A 23183-nucleotide genomic window follows, 5' to 3' on the forward strand; every position below is an offset into this window, starting at 1 on the left:
AGGGATTTTCAATTTTAGCACTAGTAGTGGAAAAAAGCATTATTATTATTGTTTTTTTTTTATTTCTATATATATATATATATATTTTTTTTTTTTTTGGGTTATTTCCCCTATTTCTATCTAAAGTCTTAAAGTTTGTATTTTAAACAGGAACTCTGTTAGTCAAAGACGACCTAAATGTGCAACAGATTTTTGGTGACTTAAGTGGGTGAGGCAACCCACAAACTTCTCGATCTAAGATTTAGGAGCGTTCCAAAGTAGGTGGAAGTTGAGTGGACCAAAACCTCACCAAGTTCATAAAATTTTTCACTCATAAATATGAATTGGAAATTCAGTAGTAGTTGGTTATTAGGTCCCCCAAATAAATGACAAATGGATGGATTATAAAATATAATAAATTAGAGGTATCGATTAATTTTCTGAGAAGTTTACTAAATGATACGTGTATATTCTTTTTTTTCTTTTACCAAGTGATAAATGTTAGAATTATATTATTGATTCACATTTAATTACATTTTTATTTAAACAAATTTACTTATCTCATTGTATATTTCAACAAATAAAATAAAAATATATTATTATACCATATCATATTGATAGATGCATTTAATAAATTAGTAAATATCTGCAGTCTTATTCGATATAAAGTATTTAGTGTATAATTTGTTAAAAAAAACTAGATACCAAATAAAGGAACAATTTTAAGTAATTAAGAAATATCGCGATATCGATAAAATATATGTACAGACGCTATGGTTAGAATTTCAAAATATATACATAAATACAAACTATTTTTCCATTAAAAAAAGGGAAAAAAAAAATTCAGTTTCAATAATTTTAACTCATTTTGAACGGAGGGCGACCAATAATTCAGGAAATAGCTCAATTAAATGCTACAAATATTTCCACTGAAACTTTCTCAATCTCTGGGTCGCTTTTCGGTCCCATTTACTGTCTATTGGGTTTGGGTCGTAACTAGTCCACGTTTGTGTGGGCCGGACCGGGAAGAAACTAACGGGAAAAATAAGTTAAGACGAGATAATTAAAACGGTTTTCCATAAAGTTGATATATTCACATATAATTATATAGGAAAACAAAAGAAATATCTATAAAAAATATGATTTATTCATTTAACATATTGTGTTTGTCAATTTGTATTATTTATTTGAGAATTAAACATAAGAAAAAAATAAGAAACCCGATATAGCTATATATACATATATATTTAAAAAAAATTTCCCCCTTAGTAATAAAAAAAGCCGGTGCGTTTTTTTTGTTTTGTTGGTAAAGAAAAGTCGGTGCAGTTTAAGGAGCTGATTTGAGTATACCTTGCTTCATATATTTCGAACAACCAGAAGTTTGGTCTGAGGTAATTTTCCGTTCGCCTCAAAGAGAGATAGTCTCATCAAAAGTAAATCTTTTCATTGTTTGGTGGACTGGATAGGGTTTTATAGTCGAGGCCGAGGAATTATGTTAGAAAATTGTGATTAAACTGGTTAATTTGTGGGGGGCTTATTATCAGGCAAGGGCTGATAATGAATTTTTAAGGAAGGGTTAGTAATGAATTTTTGCTTGAATATTTGTTCTTCTCAGTTATTTAAACGAATGCAATTTTTTAATTTCAACTTTTTCCTACCGTCCAAACCATTTTTTATTTTTTAATTTTATTTTAGTGATAATTAATCATGTTTTTTCCTTTTCGAGAAAAATTGAGTTTTCACGGTTTTCATTCTATGTAACATATGGTTTGTGGGGTTGAGTTTAGTCATGTGTTTTTACTCGTTGATTAATATTTGATTTTGGAACATATTGGAAGTTGGTTGTTGGGTTAGAAGATGAGCAACCCTTCTACGGGACCTTCGTCAAAGCCAAGAGCTGGAATCTCACAGCTATCAGAAACTTCGTTTAAGCGGAAGCGAGGAGTCTTTCAGAAAGAATGTAAGTTCATATGTGTGTGTGTGTGTGTATGTGTGTGTGTGAGAGAGAGAGAGAGAGAATATATGCTTCTAATTGCTTTTGTGTTTCCCTGTTGTCTACAGTGCAGCATATGATGTATGGTTTTGGGGATGATCCTAATGTAAGTTGCACTACCCTGATTTTTGAAAAAACCATCAAATTTTATTAGTCTGGTTATTGGAAGTTTGTTTATTTAATATTTTATTTTTATGCTACACATAAAGTTCGGCAGTTGAAATATTGGACTTGAATGAATTAAAGTTTAATTCCTCATAGTGTTCCACCTTTAAGCCGTACAACTGTTTCAGCTTTAGATATTAACACGTTTTTTGTTTTGTGTTATTAGCCACTTCCAGAAAGCGTGGCACTTATGGAGGACATAGTTGTGGAATATATCACAGATTTGGTAAGATTTTCTTTGAGGAAGATGTGTTCTTGCTATGCTTAGTAACTTATATGGGGGTATTATATAATACCTGCTGTTGTAATCTTTTTACAGGTCTATAAAGCCCAAGATATTGGTTCAAAGAGAGGAAAGCTATCTGTTGAGGATTTTCTTTATCAAATCCGCAAGGTATATACCTGTAATAGTGGTTCCAATTGTATGTTTTGCTGTATAGAAGAAGATTTTCTTTTTTTCCCTTAATGGATCTTTATACATGGTTTGTACCATTTTAAGCTTGCAATCAATTCTGAACTTTATATCACCAACCTATAAGTTCTCTATGCTTGTTGTTAAGCTCACTTATGTGGTTGACCTGATGGTCTCATTTTATCCCATATTTTTAATGGTATTTTTTGTATATAGATTCCATGTCTTCATCCACAAACTTTGGCGCACCTTTAATTTTTTGTGGGTAATAATGATTGCATTAAAGCACAAGAAGCCCTCCCCTAGGGAGGATTACATACGATCAATGTCTTTCAAAAGCAAATTAAACAAAGGTAACGGCAGGTCCTTCACCGAAAAACTGTCAAAAGAAGGACAAGAATTAAGCTTTAAAGATAGTTTGTTGCACTATGCTATTTATTTTTAATATAGTTTTTCTGAGATTTAGTATTTGTTTTGTCCTCCTCCATAGTAGAGAGTTGCTTAATAATAGTTTGCTTCTAGAACTTTGTAAGGAATATTTCCTTTTTGGTGGGCAAGTTTCCTTTGAAGTTATAGTCAAAGTGTATTTTGTTCTATGGGTTTTGGTGTTTCGAGAGAGATGCAGTAAAGTATTTATCTGAACAGCTTAGTGGCAATATCCACTGTCCTCTAAATGTGAGAAAGTTAAAAGTAATCCTAATAATAAAAAAACAGAAGAAGAGATGCAGTAAAATCAATTACTAATTTTGTTCATGATTATGGGGTTTCTTTTTTTGCTGGACAATAGAATAACACCTATGTGTTTAATCTGCCAGGACTTGCCAAAACTTAACCGGTGTAACGAGTTACTATCTATGAATGAGGAGCTCAAACAAGCAAGGAAGGCTTTTGAGACAGATGAAGAGAAGCTTAGGAAGGCTTTTGAGGCAGATGAAGAGAAACTGGGTCCAACAGAGGGATAGAATTAGTATTTTAACTTGTATATTCTTGTAAATTCCTTTTGATGACGCTATTTTAATTTTGTTCTTGTTGCAATGTAAATCATAAATGAGAACTGATTTGAAAATTTGCTCTTTTTCACCTCTTAACAAGAGGACCATAATTTGTGTGTCTAAAATAAATAAAACGAGTGGTTATACAATTTAATGAAGGACTTCGATTATTGAAGAATCACGATAAAACTCAAGTAAAGACTTCTGTATGAGGACAGTCTCAGAAAGAACTATTGTTACTGGCGGTGATAATTAGTAGAAACACCAGTGTGAAATGAAAATTCCCAATAAGGATTATAGGAAGGTATTTGTTATATCAAGTCGAATTAGCCCATCCAAGATTCATGTGTTGAATCCCACTTTTAGGACCCGAATTCTTCACCCAAAAAATAGGAAATAACCATCATTTATCCCACCACCACGAGGAAGAAAAAACAAAAAGAAAAAAAGAAAGAAAATCATCCGTCTGTCAATACGGATCGAATTGGACTAATGGAGAAGTAGAACAAATCGTGGGACATCGAAAGGTTTACAAAAAAAAAAAGATACGTTGTATCAAGGCAATACTTGTTAACAAAACGGGAAAAATGGTATAGGCGTAATGCCTCAGGGCTTGTTCAAATGTAGTAATGTTCTCATCATGTTACAAAGGGAACATATTTCTGAACCCAACAAAAATATTTAACCTAACATCCTATCCTAACCAAGAATTTCCTGGATCTTTTTCTTCTGGTCCTCTGTTAGTGAGCTGGGGAATAAAACCTCAAATGTGACATACAGATCTCCTTTCTTTTTGCTAAGATGCAAAGGCATCCCTTCTCCTTTGAACTTTCTCACTTCCTTCGGCTTCGTAATTCCCTGTGTGATCATGTAGCAAATATCAGATAAAAAGAAGAGAAGTAATTGCCAGAAATATGGGAGAAGCTAGAGAGGATATATTTTCAAGCCTACCTTGGTACTGATGTCCACTAAATGATCATCAAGGTGTTTAATGGTCTTTTCAAAACCAACAAGAGCTTGAACCTGTAAAGAATAAAAGGTTTTATTACTAGATCTTTGTTGTACCATAAAGTTTAAATGGCTGAATAAACTCTCATCTACAAGAACCGACTTCCATAAAACAATGTTCTACTTACCAGAGTTATTGTCACGGTTGTATGCAAGTTATTGCCCTCCCTTTTGAAGAGGTCATGGGGTGCTGTGCGGATGCGGAACTGCAATTAAAATGAGGCACTTACTATCAGCACAAACTAAATACCACAACTAAAAACTATAGCAAGGTTAAAGAACTAACCTTCAAATCTCCAGGTTCTCCATCTATTATAGGCTCACCATCTTCATAGAAAACAATTTCCTGAAATAGAACCATAGATCACTCTAGAACTCTCAGATATAACATAAAATACCAGTAGTACAAAATAGAGGAAGCTAAATGACAAATTTTGCCACAATAGAGAGAGAGAGAGAGAGAGAATAAGCAGCTATCGTATTACTTTCCGTTCTTGGGGAACAAATATGCTAAAACTTTTGTCGACATCCTAACAAAATACTAATGGGCCAAAGAGACTGCTCTATTATTCGTACATTTTAAAACTTTAAATTGGAACTTCTTAAGCAGTCAAAAATTCAGTATCCAAAATATTTAAAATCTGGTTTTTGCTATGACATACATACATGAAAACATGGAGATGATATTACAAACATATATGCACCATTGCAAGAGATGCATTTTTAACAAAACCAAGCAACTAATGATGAAAAATTACCATAATGCTCAGAAATTCATAATTACAAATTTAAAAGATTGAAGCTTACTTCTCCATCTGGCATCCCTTTTTCAATATCTACAGTAATGAAATATCCCTCCCTTTCAAACTTGACATTTTGGCATTGTTCGCAGACCTGAAATTACATAGCAAAACAGAAAACATTAAAAAGCAACCGAGGCATAACGAAAAAGGAATTCAAATTATCAAAAATTGCACTCCACCCCTTCCCCCCCTCTCCCCCCCCCCTCTTCTTTTTAAAGAAAAAGGAATCAACAGCGTCACCAATTGACAGAATATACTAAATACGCAGCCCAATGACATATCTGTCCTTTCAAGGAAAAAAAAAAGGTAAAAAATTACAACACATGTTGGTGAAAGTGTATGAACCTGTTCTGTCATCTGTTGGAACATCCCCGGACCAATTTGCCGGTGATAGACTTCATTTCTACAGTTGCAACGTCTCTTGCCTGGTGCTGGCTTTAAAACATTCTTTTCTCTCCAAACCTGACAGTGTCCACAAGAAGGCTCACATAATGAAGCAACCAACATAACAAGGAACTATCCAACAACATGAAAGAAATGAAGAGATACCAACTTATTGACATCCATTTTGTTTTTCTTCATTTAGAATTGTTAAGTTACCATCAATGTTCAATCCAAAAATAATTTAATCCACTAGACATTAATTCTGACATCAACACATGCAAAAGAACAAATAACTTGAAGTAGGAGTCAAATATTTGTATTGGTTAAGCAAGTAAGGTCAAATTATATAGCTAGACCTTAGTCATACCTTCAATGAACCTCCCATGTATAAATCTTCCAGTGAGGCATCCAGTTCGACAACTACATCATCACCTTTTGCAATTTTCTCTTCTTCTTCTTCACCACCACCTCCACCAAAAAATCTAAAAGAAGTTCCACATTTTTAAGTTTAAGACAGACATAACAATGAGATGCCATTACAATGACAAAAGTAAATGAACCTCCTATGCCGTGTTAAATATAGTGCTGCTCCGTAGCCAGGCATTTGTTATTTCAGTTCCAAACATTCTAATTTTCAGTTGCATATTTTTATTGCATCTAACAGAAAACCAATTGGAAAAAAAAAAAATTAAAAAAAATTATGCTACAAAGGATCAAACTTACTGGGAAAAGATATCATTGATGTTCATCCCCATTCCCCCTCTGCCTCCATTAGCGGCGTGCTGTTTGAGACCATCTTCCCCATACCTATCATATATGCTCCTCTTCTCGCTATCCGAAAGCACCTCGTATGCTATTTAATCAAAATTTGTAAATATATATATTTTTTTAAAAAAAAAAAAAAACATTAATTTCCTTGCAACACAATAAAATAAAAACTGAGCAATAAACAATGAACAAAATGAGCAAATAAACCATTACATACCATTGTTAATGTCTGCGAATCGCTTATTAGCTTCTTCGTTTCCCGGATTCTTATCCGGATGGTACTTTAACGCAAGCTTCCTGTAAGCTCTCTTGATCTGCTCATCTGAGGCTCCTTTCGGCACTTGTAGTACATCATAATAGCTCTTTCTGCAACAAATTCATATAATACAAAATAAAAATTGAAAAAAAAAAAAAAACAAACGAAAAAAATTGTTCATATGCAATATATATATATATATATGTATAGTCATGATTAGCGGCATTCGAATTGGAGAAAAATTCAGTGAGAAAAGCATACCCTGCAATGGCGGGAAGGGCGCAGAACAGAGCGTAGAATAGGAAAAGTAGCTTTGTTCTTCGATGCGCCATTGGAGACATGGGCGCTCAGATCAGGAGAGAGTCAGGATCTCCCCGGAAGTGCTGCAGCTCAGCTCTAGGGCTTCCTGATATCAGTTTTTCTCTCTGCTTGGTTACCGAGAAAATAAATAATGTATAATCTCTAAAGAAACCGAATACTCGGATTATCTTTTTTCTTTTTTCTTTCTCCTTTTGATGCTCTCTGGCTGGTTTCGGACTCCAACTCTTCCCCCAGACCTGGGCGTGATGTTTTGTTTCACGAGTGGGGTCGAAGGGGATTGACTGACTCTGTGACTATGATTTGCAACGTGTTTCTCCTTCATATCAACCAATCAGCGCGAACCTGTGGTTGTTCCAACCAATTGTTAAAAGCCACGTGGATTTTGCGCGTCCCCAGTTTAGTTTCCTGCAAGTGGAGGCAAACTCGGAGTTGGGCGTATTTGAGGGGAGAGCTCTAAACGGCGTCACTTCATTGCTCCTCCTTAAGAAGATCTCGCGCAATTTCCGCCTACGAAATGGGCCTATAAAAAGTAACCAAAATGAGGCCCAATATGGCCATTGAGATTGGGGCTCCACCACATTATAACATGGTGAATTTGGTTATTAAAAGCCCAAACCATATAAAATAAATTAACAAGGGATGCCATTGACATGATATGATGGTATCTAAGCAAACTCTGTTAGCTGCTCAATAATCCAACAACAAAAGAAAAACGGGGTTAAAGCATTTCACCCGCTAATCAAAAACACATTCTACACTTTAACCTCTGATTAAAAAATTCTACATATTGTCCACTAAAGTCTTGTCTTATGTCAAATTAGTCCAACCTTTAAAGGGTTTTGAATTCATAAATTAGAGATGGTATAAGAGTTGGTTTTGTGGGAGAGAAAACTATAAAACACGTATCCTCGATTTTTATTCCCAAAAAAAAAAAAACAAAGTAGAGATCAAATCTTCAAGGGGCTATCATATAAGGGAACATGACGAATTTCATTACTCTTTTTCAATGTTCATATTGTCTATGGAAATAACCTAATAGTAAAACAATAATATAGTTGTGGATTGGATTCATGGGAATATTAATTCCTTTCATCATTACTTTTATATTGTGGATTATTGGAAAGAAATTTTAAGTAGTGATTGGGAGGTCATTGTTAATCAAGTGTATATGGAGAGTAACAAGTTAGTTGCTTTCTGTGCTAGCTGTATGATCTCCGTTTTAGTACCAAGAATCCATTATTTTAGAAAAGCTCCGGTGATGCTTGCTGATTGTGCGGGTTGTTCCCGTTGGAAGGTTTTTGTGTAGATGGTTTTTGTTTGGGATTTATACTCTGTTATTAATTAACCCCAACAAATAAAAATGTTATTTCTTTTATAGATTAATTAGAGTTTAAATCGTTTCAACTTTGACATTAAAAAAAAAAAAAATGCTTCGTTATCAATTGATAATAGGAAAATATATTCTGATATAATTGGAAAAAAGAAAAGAAAAAAAAGCTTCGTTATATTAGGAAAATATATTCTGATATAATTCTATTATTCTAAATATTAACTCAATGAGGGACGTTGACCATTTGGTACGTATCATTATGATCGAAGATAATCCTTCCAAAACACCACTTTTTTTTATTTATTTATTTTTTATGCTGAACCCAAAACACTCAATCTCAGAAAACAACAACTTCAACAAGTGAAATCTTGAACATTATCAGAATGACTTTGGTTGCGTACAATGAATTGCATATTTTAAGATGCTTGTGATTTCAGTTGATTCGATTACACGAAAATGAATAGTACTCCAGGACCTGTTGAAGTTTAGATTGGAGATTAAAAAACACTTTTCCTTTTCTTTTTAAACAAGCAACGTATTTTTCACAATTACAAACAAGTAATGAAATTCAGCTATCAAAAAATTTTTTTTTTCAATCTTCAATTTAATATCTTCCTTAAAAATGTGATTTTCGTATACACGCCAGATGGTTTCCCATTTATCACAAAATCTGATAAGAAAAAGTTGATTGAGATCTTTACCAGATTTATTATGACCAAATAATTCAGCTTCGATTAATGCTCTCTAAAGGCCAAGCCTATAATCAAGTTAATTGCCGGAATCTGAAATGAAAGAAGACCAGGCAAGGAACTCGTGATGGTGAAACCAAGGACTCGTTGTCCCATATTCAAAAATGAACATCAGCAGTTCCTACATTTCCGACAACGCGGAGTTCAACTTAAACCGTACACCTATCATTAATTAACTCTAATTACATCATCTCCAGGAAAAAAGTTCACCTAATTAATTTTCATTTATAAGATTTTTCTCTCTAAATGTGAATCTGCCCCCATTTCAATTCGAAACATTTAAAAAAAAAAAAAAATCTGCAAATAATGGCCTTCTTGCTTCTCCATATCCATAATAAATCAAACCATTATAGCTTTCTTAACAAAGTGGTACTTCAACATTATATTAAAATTTGAAGACCCTGGAATATTCAATCTTTGTTATTGCTGAAATCCAAAATTTGTTATTTATCGAATTTTACAGGAAAAAAAATAAAATTTGTTTGTTCAAAAAACAGTTCTAAGGAAATGATACACTCTTAATTTGCAGTCTATCAGCATTCTTAGTGGTTGTGTTCCATTGCTAGTCTGAGTGGATGCGGTTTTTCTCAAATTATAGTATTTTCATGAACACTGAAAAGGGTTGGTGGATTTGTTAAAAGACGGCAGAGATTATAAAAATACAAAATCGCCATACGGCCATTTCATTGACTATGAAGTTACTGAAAAAGACTGACCGTATGTGAGAAGTTAATATACAAATTAGTAATTTCATACGGGAACTGTCACAAATCACACAGACCATATTTCCACAAGGTTGAGTGTCGTTTTGTCATTTATTTTACCCCCGCTCAGTCCCTCACTCCAATATTTGCCTCCACATAAACCCATTAAATAGACAAACCTCTCACCGAACCCCTTAAAGGCGGTTCTCTATTTTAGCACATGCATGAAAAGGAAAACTCGTAAGAAGAGGGGGGGTCTCTCTGTGTAATTTAGCAATATTCTATTGACAAATTATATATTATAGCATTGTACGAATTCGCCATGTGTTTGGAGCTGTAGAATCGCTTCCAACAACTTGGGCAAAATTTTAACTTTTAAAAATAAGTGGGCTTTTTGTTTCTCATTTTGACCAAGGGCATTGCTCCCAAAAAAAAAAAAAAAAAAAAAAAAAAAAAGTGTCTTGCAACTGTGCAATTTATGTTATATTCCCTACCCAAGACATAAAACATAGGACATGCTCTTGCACAATGCATGTAAGAATTAGTAGTGGGTACCAATCAATCTAAACCGAACGAATCTTATTCTATTTGGATAATTGTTAATTCAAATTAAACCGAATCAAAATGTATAATTTTTTAAAATTTTGTATTATAAATAATTATATTTTTAATATATTGTATGTTTTTAAATGATTTAATTTAAGATATTAATAATAATAAATTTAATTTATTAAAAATAATAATATAATAAATGATCAAACCAAATCGATGATAGTCAATCTAGTCTGTTTATCCTATCAGTTTGGTTTGGTTTAATTTATAAAAAAATACAAAAAATCAATTGAATTGAACTAATATATTCCTTTAATAAGGTGAGTAGTGACACATATATGATATTTGTATGTAAAAATATAAAATTTATATACTAAGAGAAATAATAATTAAAAAGTAATTTTTCAAATAAGTAGAAAGTAAGATTAGCAAAACATACTTTCAGTTGTGATGGCCTTATAGCATTTTCAATGGTTTCTCAATTAGAGATTATGTGTCAAAAGATTTGGAAGATGTTGAAACTTAAATGGTATAATATTTATCAATAAATAATGTCTATTTAAATTTCTTTACTAATGAATTTTATTTAAAATTTAAAATGAAATGAATTGGTATACGAAAAGAGAAAAAAAGTTATGAATTGATAATAAAAGAGAATAAGTTGAATATATGATTTATACTATCTAACAGATCTTTTACAAGGTTTTATTTATTTTTTATTTTATTGTCACCTCATTTTAATAGATTTTTTATACAACATCATTGGATAAATTATTTTTAATGGATTATCTATGTATTTGATGTGGTAATTTTTTTTTTTACATGGGCAAAGCTAATAAATATTCTATTGGACATGCTTTTAGGTTTTGATTCAAACTCTGGCGTTAAAGTCATTATAAATTTATTTTAAAAAAATAGAACATATTTTCAAATAAATAATCGCTATTGATTTTTTTTTTTATAATAAAATCCATTTATTATATATATATATATTCTTTTGCTAAAACATTTATAGCATTCTTAAGAAATTCTTCTTCTACTATATGTTATTTATTTTTAAAAATTAATTTTAATCCATTTTATATTTTAATTTCTTAAAATATAGAATGAATTGGCTTTTCAAATTTAGAAAGTCATAAATATTATTTATTTTTAATATTATATTAATATTATTTGATGTTTAATAAATTTTTAAATTATTATATTATATTAATATATTTAAAAATATTTATTGTTAAAAATAAAAAAAATGAATAAGAAATAAAAATAAAAAATATGATAAAAAATAATTTTTATTATATAAAATATATTTTTTATTTTTAAAGAATCTTGTAGATATTTTTATTAGTTGATCGTTATAATACAAGATGTCTAATCATCGGGTGTCACTGTCTATTACGTCTTCTTCAGCAGCTCCATGTGTCCATTTGTAACAATAAATGAGGTGGTTGAATTTAATTATTTTGTTTTTATTTGATTGCAAGTGGACCAACTTCAATCTCCATTGCCAGTGGTGTTTTTTTATTTTTTGGTGAAAGTTCTCCATTCCTTGTATTTATTTCGTATTTATTGCGCTTTTAATAGAAGTTTTATTAATTTTATAAATTCATATTGCTCCATATTTTTTCATCTCTTGAAGTTGTCTCTGTGCTCTTTGTCAAATATAAAAAGTAAATGTATTTAATGTGGGAAAGAAAGACACCCCTTGGTTTCCTGCTCTCAATGCCCAACGCCTGCCAATTAATTAGTTACCTTAGCCTCTCAAGTTCCTCGCACACGCTGGCAAGCTGCTAAATAAAATTAAAAAAAAAAAAAAAAACTTTGAAGAAACATCTGCTCGGTTTTACAAATCAAACTGTTCCTTTTTTTATTTGTAATTTTTTTGGGTGGATTTTAAGATCATAAGGCCCATATTAACAACGTTATTTATTTCTTCGAACATTAATTATCACTGTGCAATGCATTAAATATAGCCAAAAGTGTATGAAAAAAATGATTAAAAAAAGAAAAAAAAGTCCGAAGAAATTGATTTAAAAAAAAGTCTAAAAAAGTGAATAAAAAAAAAATATATATATATATATAGAGAGAGAGAGAGAGAGAGAGACACACACACACACACACACACGCACATAAAGGTAAGAGCATTAAGAGTCAGCTTTATGCCTTTTGATTTTGAATGACAATTGAAATACGGCGACGTAAAAATTGTACAATGCAGAACATGGGATGTGGAAATATTTTATTAAACTTTCCCCAAAAGAAAACAAAGGAATTATTAATTAAACAAACAACTGCTAACCACCATTAGTGTCGAATTAATAATTGAACATATGAAAAACCAAAATTTTTCTGCGATTTTATTTTTTTTAAATCCGCGAGACTGTTGATGGCACATTTATGGTGAGCATACATTAAAATTAGAACTTTTTTTGACAAACAATTTTAACATTTCAATTTATCTAATTTAACAGTAGAAATTGATTGTCTTTAAACCCTTATAAATTTTATCCCCGTATCCAAACACTTTAAAAATTTATATTTCAAGTAAAAAATTAATATTATTCATTGTTATATATATATATATATATATTTTTTTTTTTTTCAATTATATTTCTCAAAAAAAAAAAAATCTCAAACAAACACATTCAATTCTATGTAAAATTAAAAAGATTCTCGTGTAAAGGAACACCACTGCAGCTATGTGATATTAATCTCCCTCCAACCTCCACTTTTCTGATAAGAACTCAATTTCTTAGCACTTTCAAAAAAGCTTTGAGCTTATAATAACTCTTTTGAATTTATAACAGTTTGAATCTATATTCTTTCAACAACTTATAATCGCCATTAACAAATTCCTAACATTTGAAAATCTTCAACTAAATACATAGGAAATTGAAAGCGTTCAAGAGATGAAGAGTGAGAATATTTAGGGGAAAATAAAAGTTGAAGAGTGAGAAAAGTGACTGGAGAAATTATAGAGCAATAAATATCATTGATTTACTTTATTATTTAAAATAGGAATTTTTGAGGATGTCTGGATATAATAATGGGTTTCAAAGACAATAAATTTTTACCCCTGAATTTCATAAATTGAAAAGTCATGATTATTTGTCAAATTTGTCATCAGTAATTACATGTCAACATATTAATATGCAAATTTCCCTTTTTGCCCAAAACAAAAAATGCTGATTAAACGATCTTTCCAAAAAAATAAATAAAAAAGAGCATCGATGTGCGCAAAACTTTTAAGTTTGAGGTGAAAATCTGGTCATAAAAATTGTACATGATTTGGACTGTTTTTACCATCCGGCCCATGAAATTATTAAGATAGTCAACTACATTTTTTCTTTCTTGAGAAAAAAGAAGTAAGAAAATAATAAGCTGAATAAATACCACGTTTTTTTTTTTTTTTTTTGGGCGCTGATAATTACCACGTTGGAAAAATTAGAGTATATGATAATATTTGCCACAAAGTGAAAACTTGACATATATGATGTGGATCAATGTTATTTGTTTTTAAGATTATGAGTTTAATTTATTTGTGGATATTTTTGTCACTCTTCGAAAGAATGACCCGGATTGATCAAATAGGAAACCCTTTTTGTTTTTACATGTTTTTTTTTTTTTTTTTTTAACAATTTTTATATTAGTTTTTATTGATTTATTTATTTTGAGTTTATTCGACTGAAAATATTCCAGACTGGGAAGGAGCGCTCAGTAAGAAAACATTCTGTATGAGTCAAAAGATGGTCATTGGCCAGCCCATAGTATACAGTAGCTAGAAAAAAATTGCGGTACAATCGGAGTAGTGCTCCACTTTAATATACGTGTTTTTTTTAAAAAAAAAAAAAAACAAAAATTTAATATAGGTGTTGGATTTCCATATTAGCTAGGAAATATAATACTATAGTGCCCCTAGACAACAAATAGCATTTTTGTAAATTGATTCACCAAAAAAAAAAAAAACATTTTTGTAAATTGAATTTATTAATTTCATAAGGGGGCACTCCAATTTGTATAGCTATGATTAGGAAAACAGGGAAGAAAGAAGAAAGGTAGATGGAGATAATAAAGGCAAAGATTTGAGGAGACAGGCTAAAATGGTCATGGCAGATGTGTTCGTACGAGGGGCATCAACGTGGGAGATGGAAACTCCATCACCACCTTCTCGACGGTGGAGAAGCCACGACTGTACCGTTCATTTATAGCCTACGTGGCACAATCTCCCACCATACAAATATTCCTGTACCTTTCATTCACACTCTATAAAGCGCTTTCTCATTGACCTTTCTCAAAAACTCTTTTTCATTGAGACCACGCCACCACTAAACCACTACAGCAACTAGGCCTACGCCTCATCTCCCTCTCTACTCCTCATTGACAACTCCCTCTCACTTTTTTCATTGCATCGTGGAATGGGGAGAGCTCCATGCTGTGAGAAAGTTGGCCTCAAGAAAGGAAGATGGACGTCCGAGGAGGATCAGATTTTGATCAAGTATATTCAGGTCAATGGGGAAGGATCCTGGAGATCATTACCCAAGAATGCAGGTATTCCTATCGATTTTTTGTCTTTTAATTTGTTTTTTCTACTTTAATTTGGTGACTTTTTACTAACACTTTTATTTATTTATTTTTGTGTTTTTCTCTTGGGTTTGGTAAAATGGAAAAAAGGTTTACTGAGGTGTGGGAAAAGTTGCAGACTCAGATGGATAAACTACTTGAGAGCTGACTTAAAGAGAGGGAATATTTCTTCTGAAGAGGAGGATCTCATTGTAAAGTTGCATGCTTCTTTGGGTAACAGGTTAGATGGTCCACCATTATTCACTCTTTTTTACTTTTCTACTTTTTCTAGATTCTACCACCAAAACATATATTACCCAAAGCTTACCCAGATTTTTCTCTTTCTTGGAGCCCCACTTTAAAGGTGATGATGATGGTGATATTTTTCTCCAATAATGGTTTCTGTCTTCCTCAACCATCAGCATGATTTTTCGTTACATTTTATTTTTTTTGGATTTTTTCCTTCCCTCCTAGATTCTTCCTTCATGAGTCACCGTCAGAAAAATAAATTTTCGCTTTTCATTTGGTTGTGGAATAGACAACATATATAACTTAATGCTGTGACATAGTCTTACGTGTAACGTACTCCCTTACGCGAAATTAATGGTTTGTATTATTCCCATTTAAAAAACTTACAATAAATGCATTTTACTGAATAATCCCATCAATTTACGTAGTCTTACGGAATAAATTTTGATTATTTATGAAAAGTATTTTAAAAGTATTTAGTCTTCCCTGCCTTTTAATATGTTTTCTGTTTGACGTTTAGGTGGTCTTTGATAGCTAGTCATTTGCCAGGAAGAACCGACAATGAGATAAAGAACTATTGGAATTCTCACTTGAGCAGGAAAATCCACACCTTCAGGAAGCCTATCAATATCGGCAATGAATCTCTACCGTCGATCGTGGATTTAGCCAAGATCAACGTTAACCCACCAACAAAGCGTAAAGGTGGTAGAACCAGTCGCTGGGCTATGAAGAAGAACAAAAGCTACGTCCAAAAGGAACCTGTAATTTCATCATCGACAGAGATCAATGTTGCTGATCTTGAAATCAATGAAGTAGTTCCATTGCCTCAAACCCCTGCCATAGACAACGAGAGCTTGTCTGTTTCTAATACGGACGAGTGCATGGTTTGGAACCCAGATTCAGAAGATAAACACAATCATCATCATCATAATAATAATAATAAAAAAGTACCTGATGAGGAAGCTGGCGGAGGAGAAACTGAGAATTCATCAATATTGTGCCTCGACGTTGAGAAAGAGAAGAACATTAACGAAATTTCAGGACCATATGATGAAGAACAAGGCATTGATGATGGGATGCTGTGTTTTAATGACATAATGGACAGTGAGTTATTGGAAGCAAATGGGGTCTACATGACTATAAATGAGGAGAAAGAGAGCATTGATGCGGTGGGGTTAAGTGAGGAGAGAGAAAGTAGGGTGACGTTTCAGAATGACAAGATGGGAATGAGTGATCAGGAGATAGAGAGTAGTGGGAATTTAAGCTCATCCAATGGTGGAGGAGGAATAGGAGAAGTAGGAGACTGGTATTCCTGCTCTTCGATGAATTCGGGTTTAGATGATCACGTAGGTCTTGATTTTTGGGATTGGGAAAGTGTAGTCCAAGAGCAGGACATCGATGAGAACGAGAAAATGTTGTCGTGGTTGTGGGAAAGTGATAGCTCAGAAACTCTTAAATTTGGAGATGTGGACTCTGAGAAACAGAGTGCTATGGTTGCTTGGCTTCTTTCTTGAAATCTCTCTCTCTCTCTCTCTCTCTCTCTCTCTCTCTCTCTCTCTCTCTCTCTCTTTAATTTGGTTTGTAAAAAGTCGTAGTTCGAAATTTGAGACTCTAGGCAGATTTTTTTGTTTGTTTTTGAATCCTTTTTTTTTTTTTTTTTAATTTTATTTTATTGTTAGTTTGTGCCTACCATTTGCGCTTGGTGAAATAGTTAGTGCCTAGCTTCTAGATTATTTTAATCAGCGAGAGATAAATATGTTAGTAGTTATTTAATTGGTTGCTGTAAGTGAGCTAGCTAGCTTGGTAGAGAGCCTCCGAATCCCAACTTATTTCCATTCCCTTGGTGTCGTTTTGGGCAAATGTTAGACGGTCACGTGTATGAATGTAACTAGGAGTGTCGAATATTCTTTTTTCGCTTTTTTTTTTTTTTTGGTTCGGTGATTCAGGACAAATATATTCCTTTATAGTGTCTATTTACTCTGTATCCTGTGCATATGCAACATATTGTGTAGCTTTCAAACTTAATTAATTAATCTGGAACTTCGAAAACTGAATCAATACGTCTCGGCAAATTACTAGCAAGCGAGCACAAAGATTCTTCCTTATGAAAACCAAAAGATTCTTCCTTTTCTTTTTTCCTATCAAAATTTACGCGTGGCACAAATTCGAACACAAGGGAAGAAAATAAATAGCATCATACATTTCTTTTTGGCCACAAAAAAAAAAAAAAAAAAAAAAACTTCATACTTGACTAGTAACATCAAATAATTTTTTTTAAAAACACATGTAAAAGTGAGAGTTTCAACTGTACTTTTCAAGATGAAAATTCGTTGCTATTTCAAAATTTGAAAAATTATCACTCGTATATTTTAAATTTGAAAAATTCATTTCATTTACAACATTTACAGCTGATTTCAGAGTAAATGTATTTTTGAGTTTGTATTTTGCAACCTTAATTTTAAAATAAATATCAAAACTTTATTTTATGGATTTCTATGATAATATATATTAAAAATTATGATTTTATGTAGCTATTAAAAATTGTAATTTATTTATTATTTTTAATTATATTGATTATCATTATATAAATGAAATTTGCAGTAAATGATATATTTTTTTAATATACACAACAATATGGTAAATGATGGAATATTTTGATATATAATGCTTTGTTTAAAAATGTTAAATTTTAAAGAGAGATTAATTTTCAAGGTTCAGTTTATCGGAAATTAGTTTTCTAAATATCAAATTTTTTATTTTATCGTTATATTTGATGAGTAATAAAAAATTAAAATTTATAAAAAATTAAATTTAATATTATATAATACATTATGGACAAATTTATATTTTAAAAAAATTCTAAAATTATTTTTTTCTAAAGTTTTTAAAATGATAGCTCTTAGATGAAAATTTAATTTTTTGGATCTCTATTATTTTAAAATAAATATCTAAACAAAAAACTTTATCATTTTTAAAAGAAAAAAATTAGATTCTTATTAGATTTATTATTGTTAAAACAAAATTTCAGAATAAAATAAACTTTTTATAAATTAATTTGATCAAAAATCAATTGCTAGGATACTAAACAATAATTATTCAAAATTTAAAAAGGTAAATGACAATTTTTCAAGCTCCCATCTGTTGATAAATTTTCATGAAATTTGAGAGGTGCACATAAAGTTTTCCCTATGCAAAAACAAACATCACAGTGGGCAATGCAGGTATATAATATATTATTGGTATGGCCTGTAATGAATTTTAGTTCTTACTTTTCTGGTTCAATAATTTTGTCCCCGTCTACATCAATATTCTGTATTGAGTTTAAAATTTTGTGTCAGAATTCAGAAACCAGCTGCAGTCATCATTTATTTAGTATTAAAAAGATGCCACTTTTGCTGTTCATTTCAAAGAAAATATTTACAGTTTCCCCGACTCTGCTACTTCAAACTAGAATGGACTGGAGTTAATTAATCCAGCGTACTCTAAAGAAGGACTACTTCAATATTTATCAGACATTTTTAGTTTTAATTTCATACTCCCACATAAGACGTAATAAAAAAATAAAAAATTAGTAAAACTGCAGCATTACATAATTATAAGCATAGTGAATTGGGCTGGTGGTTCTGAGACCCTTGAATGGAAAGTGGTGCATTGTTGCTATGGTAAAAAATAAAGTGCGGAGGGACAGAATTCCGTGCACAACACATAACTCCAGCTGTAGAGAACCTAGAGGTAGGGACCGCTGAGGTTTTTATTGACGTGTTGCTATTGCATGACGTGGCACTACGCAACTGATCGAGAGATCACATGAAATTGTAACATATAATTTCTCTCGGTGGAAGGGCGTAGATGCATAATCATGGAGTTCTTGTGTTTTGGATTGTCATAATCATGGAGTTATGTATGAATAACCGTACATAATTATGGAGTACGATTAGTGTACGATTAGTCATGCATCGGCTTTTGTCGTACTGTACGGTTCATTTTTGTAACGGTAATTGCACCCTTACATTGAAATCTTTTGTGCTACACATTTTTTCCTTTAAAAATATTTTTATACCGCTGAACGAATATTGACACTGTTTTTAAAAAATTGTTTATAGAATGAATGCCACGTTATTATAGTTTTATAGTTTAGATGTTATCAAAACTAATATCTATTTTTAGATGATTTAAGTTTTCTTTAAAAGTAATTTTAATTTTTATTAATTATCCTATTGGACAATATTATTAAAAAATAATTTTTGAATTGATTTTCATTTATAATATTTATATATTAATATTGTCAATTTTTAAAGCATATTGATAACAGTTCACATTTATTATCAAAAACGTTTTAAAATTTATTACCCAAAAATCATAGAAAGTTTGTCAACAGTAAAATATAAGGACATGACCTACAAATTAAAACCAATGGAGATTTTCAGCAGTATAAGAGGAATTAAAACGTTTTGGCGTATGTTATGTACCCAACGGTCCCCAACGATAATTTATAAGCGATGAACCAAAGATTTTGCATATTGAGCGGTGCCTTGATTTGGACGAGACTTTACTAAGAAAGTGATGAATCCTATACTTTTTAAAAATAAAAATATAAAAATTAATTTCTCAGCTCCATTATTTTGTTTTTTTTTTTTTTGGGTAAAATTCTCAGCTCCATTATATATATTAATATTATTCGAAGGGGTGGGGTGGGGGAAGAGGTGGTCCATTTTCTGTTTAATTTGCACCACCTCCCTCTCTCTCTCTCTCTCTTTATGGTCCTGAATCCTGATCTGAAAGCCATGCATAGCGTGCAACTGCGAGCAGAGTTAAAGAAATCTGCGATATGGCGGGTGTGAGTGGGTCATTCCAGCATTACTCTATTACAGGTTACCCCATGGAAGTGACTCTTGCCTCCCTCTGTGTCTAAACGTGTCTATGTCCCAGTTGGCCCGACACCTAATTTAAAGCCTTCCCTCTTCAAATTGGCCACCATCGTTCTTGTTTTTTCTCATCATTAATTTCCTCTCTTTGATTGCTTGCTTAGATTAACTGCATGCATGTCAAGATAAAAGTGTAAAAATTAATAATTTTATTATTTGTATTTACCAATGGTAATAGCCAATAAGACTGCCACTTGGCTACATATAATCAACATTTTTAAAGGCTAAAAATTTAGGAGAAATTATTGGTACACATTGTGTACTAAGGTGGCTAGCATACATTTGCCAATGATATTATCCCATATATAAATAATAGTATATCTCATTTAAAAACTCCAAGCGTCGCTACTTTTTCTTTCTTTCTTTTTGTTTTTTTTTTTTTCCTCGCTCCAAGACCTCTTTTTCCAATGGTAGAAAACAATAATATATTGAAAGAAAAATATAAGAATAAGCCTGAAGATTGAAGATTCTTTGAAAGAAAACAAATTGCACAAATTTAAGTTCTTTAATGCAGATCATGGTGTTGATGGATACCCTCGTGATCCGAGGGCTCTAATCGGTTATGAAATTTTTATTTTTGATTCTTTTACCATATATATTGAATTTTGTTTGACTACTACTAAGAAAATGTATGAAAGGTAAAAGAGAAATAAAATTCAAGTTTTCTTTAGACTTGTAGATTCAAAACTAATTTGATTCATCAAATATATATATTTTATGAAAGAGCAAAATTAAATTTATAATCCTATCTGCATATCTCTATGAATATATATAAATATTTATCCATTATATGACAATTCTGACAATAAAATTTTTTATATACGTTTCAAAAAAAAAAAAATGGAGGATAAGAGCTAACATTTGTGGAGATTACTTATTTATGGCAAAGGGAAAGAACAGCGTAGTGTAGCTACCAGCGAAAAAAAAAAAAAAAAAAACATATAACTACAAGAAGATGATTACAAACCGCATTAGTAATCTCAAGCTAATAACCTAAGATTTTAGATAAGATATATTATCATGCACACATGGTATAATATTATTAGCCAATGTGTATCAAATCAATGGACACGTTGGTACATATTGTGTAACTAAAAATTTCTCAAAAACTTATATGAAAAGGTGATTCCCCACACTCGTAATTCATTTGTGATTAGTTAGTCGGTAGCATTGTCAAATGAAAACGTAATTATTTATTCCAAAACGTGTAATTGATAAAAGGTACATAATTAATTCCTATCAACCATTCACAATTTTGTAACACCTTGTCCCAAAGTACGTTGAAATTTTTGCACGTTGATCGAGGTTGACTGTTGACCGAGAGGGTCAAAATTTAACTTTTTGTTTTAGATGGAATTTTACGTTGACCGATACATTATTTCAAAGTACATATCGTCCCGAGTTCGTAGACTAGTAGCACGTTGAAATTGGAGCTACCGTTTGAAAGTTATGCGCAAGGCAAGTTGCAGTCCAATCTGTTTAAGGGTGCTAAGTTTGACTTTTTACTTATGTAGAATTTTGACTTGACTCTTGTATGGTTGTAAAGTACTCGTCGATACGAGTCTACATACTAGTAGCATGCCTAATTTGGACACCCGGTTAAAAAGTTATGGATTAGTAAAGTTTTTCTGATGCAGTATTATTTTATATTATTTTTAATTAAATGGTGTTATTGTGAAAAATGAGCGCCACATGTCAAGCCCTCAGCCTTTCCCATGAGTGCACAGTGGCACCCACGGGATGGCTTCTTATTGGCTCAAACCCGTGTGTGAGCTGTGTGACCGGAGAGAGAGAGAGAGAGAGAGAGAGAAAGAGAGAGAGAGAGGGGAGGAGAGAGAGAGGAGAGACCACCACCAGCCACCACCGATTTGCCATTTTCTGACCACTCTTTACGTACACGCGCCACCCCATCTTGAAGTCCACTTGAAAACCAGTCGTCCAGCCAAATCTCACAGCCACCCGACCGCCGACACGCCCGAACCAAGACTTTTTTCGGCGGCGGCGCTGATTGCTTTAAACCCATATTTCTCCCCGATCCAGCCTCCATTTACCTCACCGCTTGTCCCATCCGTTCGCCCATCCTCCGATCTGTATCTCCTCCAAAAATCACGACCAGTGGCCACCGAACGCGTCGCCGGCGGTGATGGGTTCCGGTGACCACGACGGCTCATGGGGAAATCGACTTTCCGGCGAGTTTCCAGTTGCACCGCCCATCCTTTCCCACTAATTCCGACCCCCTAAACCCAAATTCGGTGTCCACTTTTCCCAATTCTTAACAGATTGTGAGAATCGAGGGTCTAAAATCTAAGAGCTTTCCGGTGAGATTTCGGCCACCTCGGGTCTGATCTCCGGAAAGTAAGACCAGATTCATAATCTTTATTTCACAAGCTTCGATTTGGTATATTACTCGTAAATTTTGGTTGTCGTTTGTGTTCGCTCCCCTGGTACCCATTTGGGAGTTACCCGATTAAAATATTTAAATAATTAGTTTTGTGTATTGTGGATATTTTAGGTGCACGTGTGAGTAGTTGAGTTGATCCTGTAGAAGATCTCGATTGATACACGTGCTTGAGGTGAGTAACCCACTTTTAAAACTATTTTTGAGTGATTAATTATATTTATTTTGTGTTAATTTAATATTAAGAAAATATGCTCATGTGGTGGAATTTATTTATAATTATGGTAAATTGTATTTTATATATATATATATATGCCTATTGATGCTAAATGAAAGTTTGGTTTATTAAGAAATTCTTGATTATTATTATTGTGATTTAATTGCATTTAATACGCATGAGCAAAGTGTTTCCATTTAATTAATTGTATTTGGATTTTAATATTATTTTTGGGTATGATTCGATTTTAAATATTTCAAGAAAAATATTGGTTTAAGTTTGATGCTTTCAAATTATATAATTATGTCCTTGAAACATTATTGGATTGATTTTATGATTTGGAAAAAGTTATTTGTATATTATTATTGATGGTTTTACGTTAGAGATATTAAAGAAAAAATGTGGGATTGTGAATTTG

The 23183-nt window shown here is 32.0% G+C and overlaps 3 protein-coding genes across 4 annotated transcripts; 2 read left to right on the forward strand and 1 right to left on the reverse strand.

Moving 5' to 3' along the window:
* The first annotated feature begins 1165 nt into the window (after positions 1–1165).
* On the forward strand, positions 1166–3690 carry LOC107426376 (transcription initiation factor TFIID subunit 13). 2 transcript variants are annotated; one of them, XM_016036539.4, is made up of 6 exons: positions 1166–1370; positions 1818–1939; positions 2041–2078; positions 2304–2363; positions 2457–2531; positions 3365–3690. In XM_016036539.4, the coding sequence occupies exons 2-6, from the start codon at positions 1837–1839 to the stop codon at positions 3509–3511; spliced, it is 423 nt and encodes a 140-aa protein (XP_015892025.1). In that variant the 5' UTR covers positions 1166–1370; positions 1818–1836; the 3' UTR covers positions 3512–3690. The 2 variants fall into 2 exon arrangements, with proteins under 2 accessions (XP_015892025.1, XP_015892026.1); XM_016036540.4 differs by lacking the exon at positions 1166–1370 and adding an exon at positions 1377–1554.
* A 300-nt stretch (positions 3691–3990) lies between these two features.
* Positions 3991–7337, reverse strand: LOC107426375 (dnaJ protein ERDJ3B). The gene is made up of 10 exons (XM_016036538.4): positions 7022–7337; positions 6722–6870; positions 6460–6589; positions 6104–6218; positions 5698–5814; positions 5357–5443; positions 4836–4895; positions 4678–4755; positions 4493–4564; positions 3991–4399 (listed from the first exon to the last, which is right to left on the reverse strand). The coding sequence occupies exons 1-10, from the start codon at positions 7099–7101 to the stop codon at positions 4241–4243; spliced, it is 1047 nt and encodes a 348-aa protein (XP_015892024.3). The 5' UTR covers positions 7102–7337; the 3' UTR covers positions 3991–4240.
* A 7218-nt stretch (positions 7338–14555) lies between these two features.
* On the forward strand, positions 14556–17138 carry LOC107426233 (transcription factor MYB30). The gene is made up of 3 exons (XM_016036355.4): positions 14556–14964; positions 15088–15217; positions 15746–17138. Exons 1-3 carry the CDS (start codon positions 14832–14834, stop codon positions 16737–16739), a joined length of 1257 nt encoding a protein of 418 aa, XP_015891841.3. The 5' UTR covers positions 14556–14831; the 3' UTR covers positions 16740–17138.
* Positions 17139–23183: the final 6045 nt, after the last annotated feature.

Source organism: Ziziphus jujuba, chromosome 9 (assembly GCF_031755915.1).
Source record: "Ziziphus jujuba cultivar Dongzao chromosome 9, ASM3175591v1".
NCBI classification, from domain to species: domain Eukaryota; kingdom Viridiplantae; phylum Streptophyta; class Magnoliopsida; order Rosales; family Rhamnaceae; genus Ziziphus; species Ziziphus jujuba.

Excerpts from the sequence above, each read along its gene's own strand:
- LOC107426233 (XM_016036355.4), top strand. The coding sequence starts at position 14,832 with ATGGGGAGAGCTCCATGCTGTGAGAAAGTTGGCCTCAAGAAAGGAAGA. Across the intron at positions 14,965-15,087 it reads ATCATTACCCAAGAATGCAG|GTTTACTGAGGTGTGGGAAA; the intron begins GTATTCCTATCG and ends AATGGAAAAAAG. Across the intron at positions 15,218-15,745 it reads CATGCTTCTTTGGGTAACAG|GTGGTCTTTGATAGCTAGTC; the intron begins GTTAGATGGTCC and ends TTTGACGTTTAG.
- LOC107426376 (XM_016036539.4), top strand. The coding sequence starts at position 1,837 with ATGAGCAACCCTTCTACGGGACCTTCGTCAAAGCCAAGAGCTGGAATC. Across the intron at positions 2,079-2,303 it reads GTTTTGGGGATGATCCTAAT|CCACTTCCAGAAAGCGTGGC; the intron begins GTAAGTTGCACT and ends TTGTGTTATTAG. Across the intron at positions 2,364-2,456 it reads TGGAATATATCACAGATTTG|GTCTATAAAGCCCAAGATAT; the intron begins GTAAGATTTTCT and ends ATCTTTTTACAG.
- LOC107426375 (XM_016036538.4), bottom strand. The coding sequence starts at position 7,101 with ATGTCTCCAATGGCGCATCGAAGAACAAAGCTACTTTTCCTATTCTAC. Across the intron at positions 6,871-7,021 it reads GCCCTTCCCGCCATTGCAGG|AAAGAGCTATTATGATGTAC; the intron begins GTATGCTTTTCT and ends AATTTGTTGCAG. Across the intron at positions 6,590-6,721 it reads ATTCGCAGACATTAACAATG|CATACGAGGTGCTTTCGGAT; the intron begins GTATGTAATGGT and ends TTGATTAAATAG.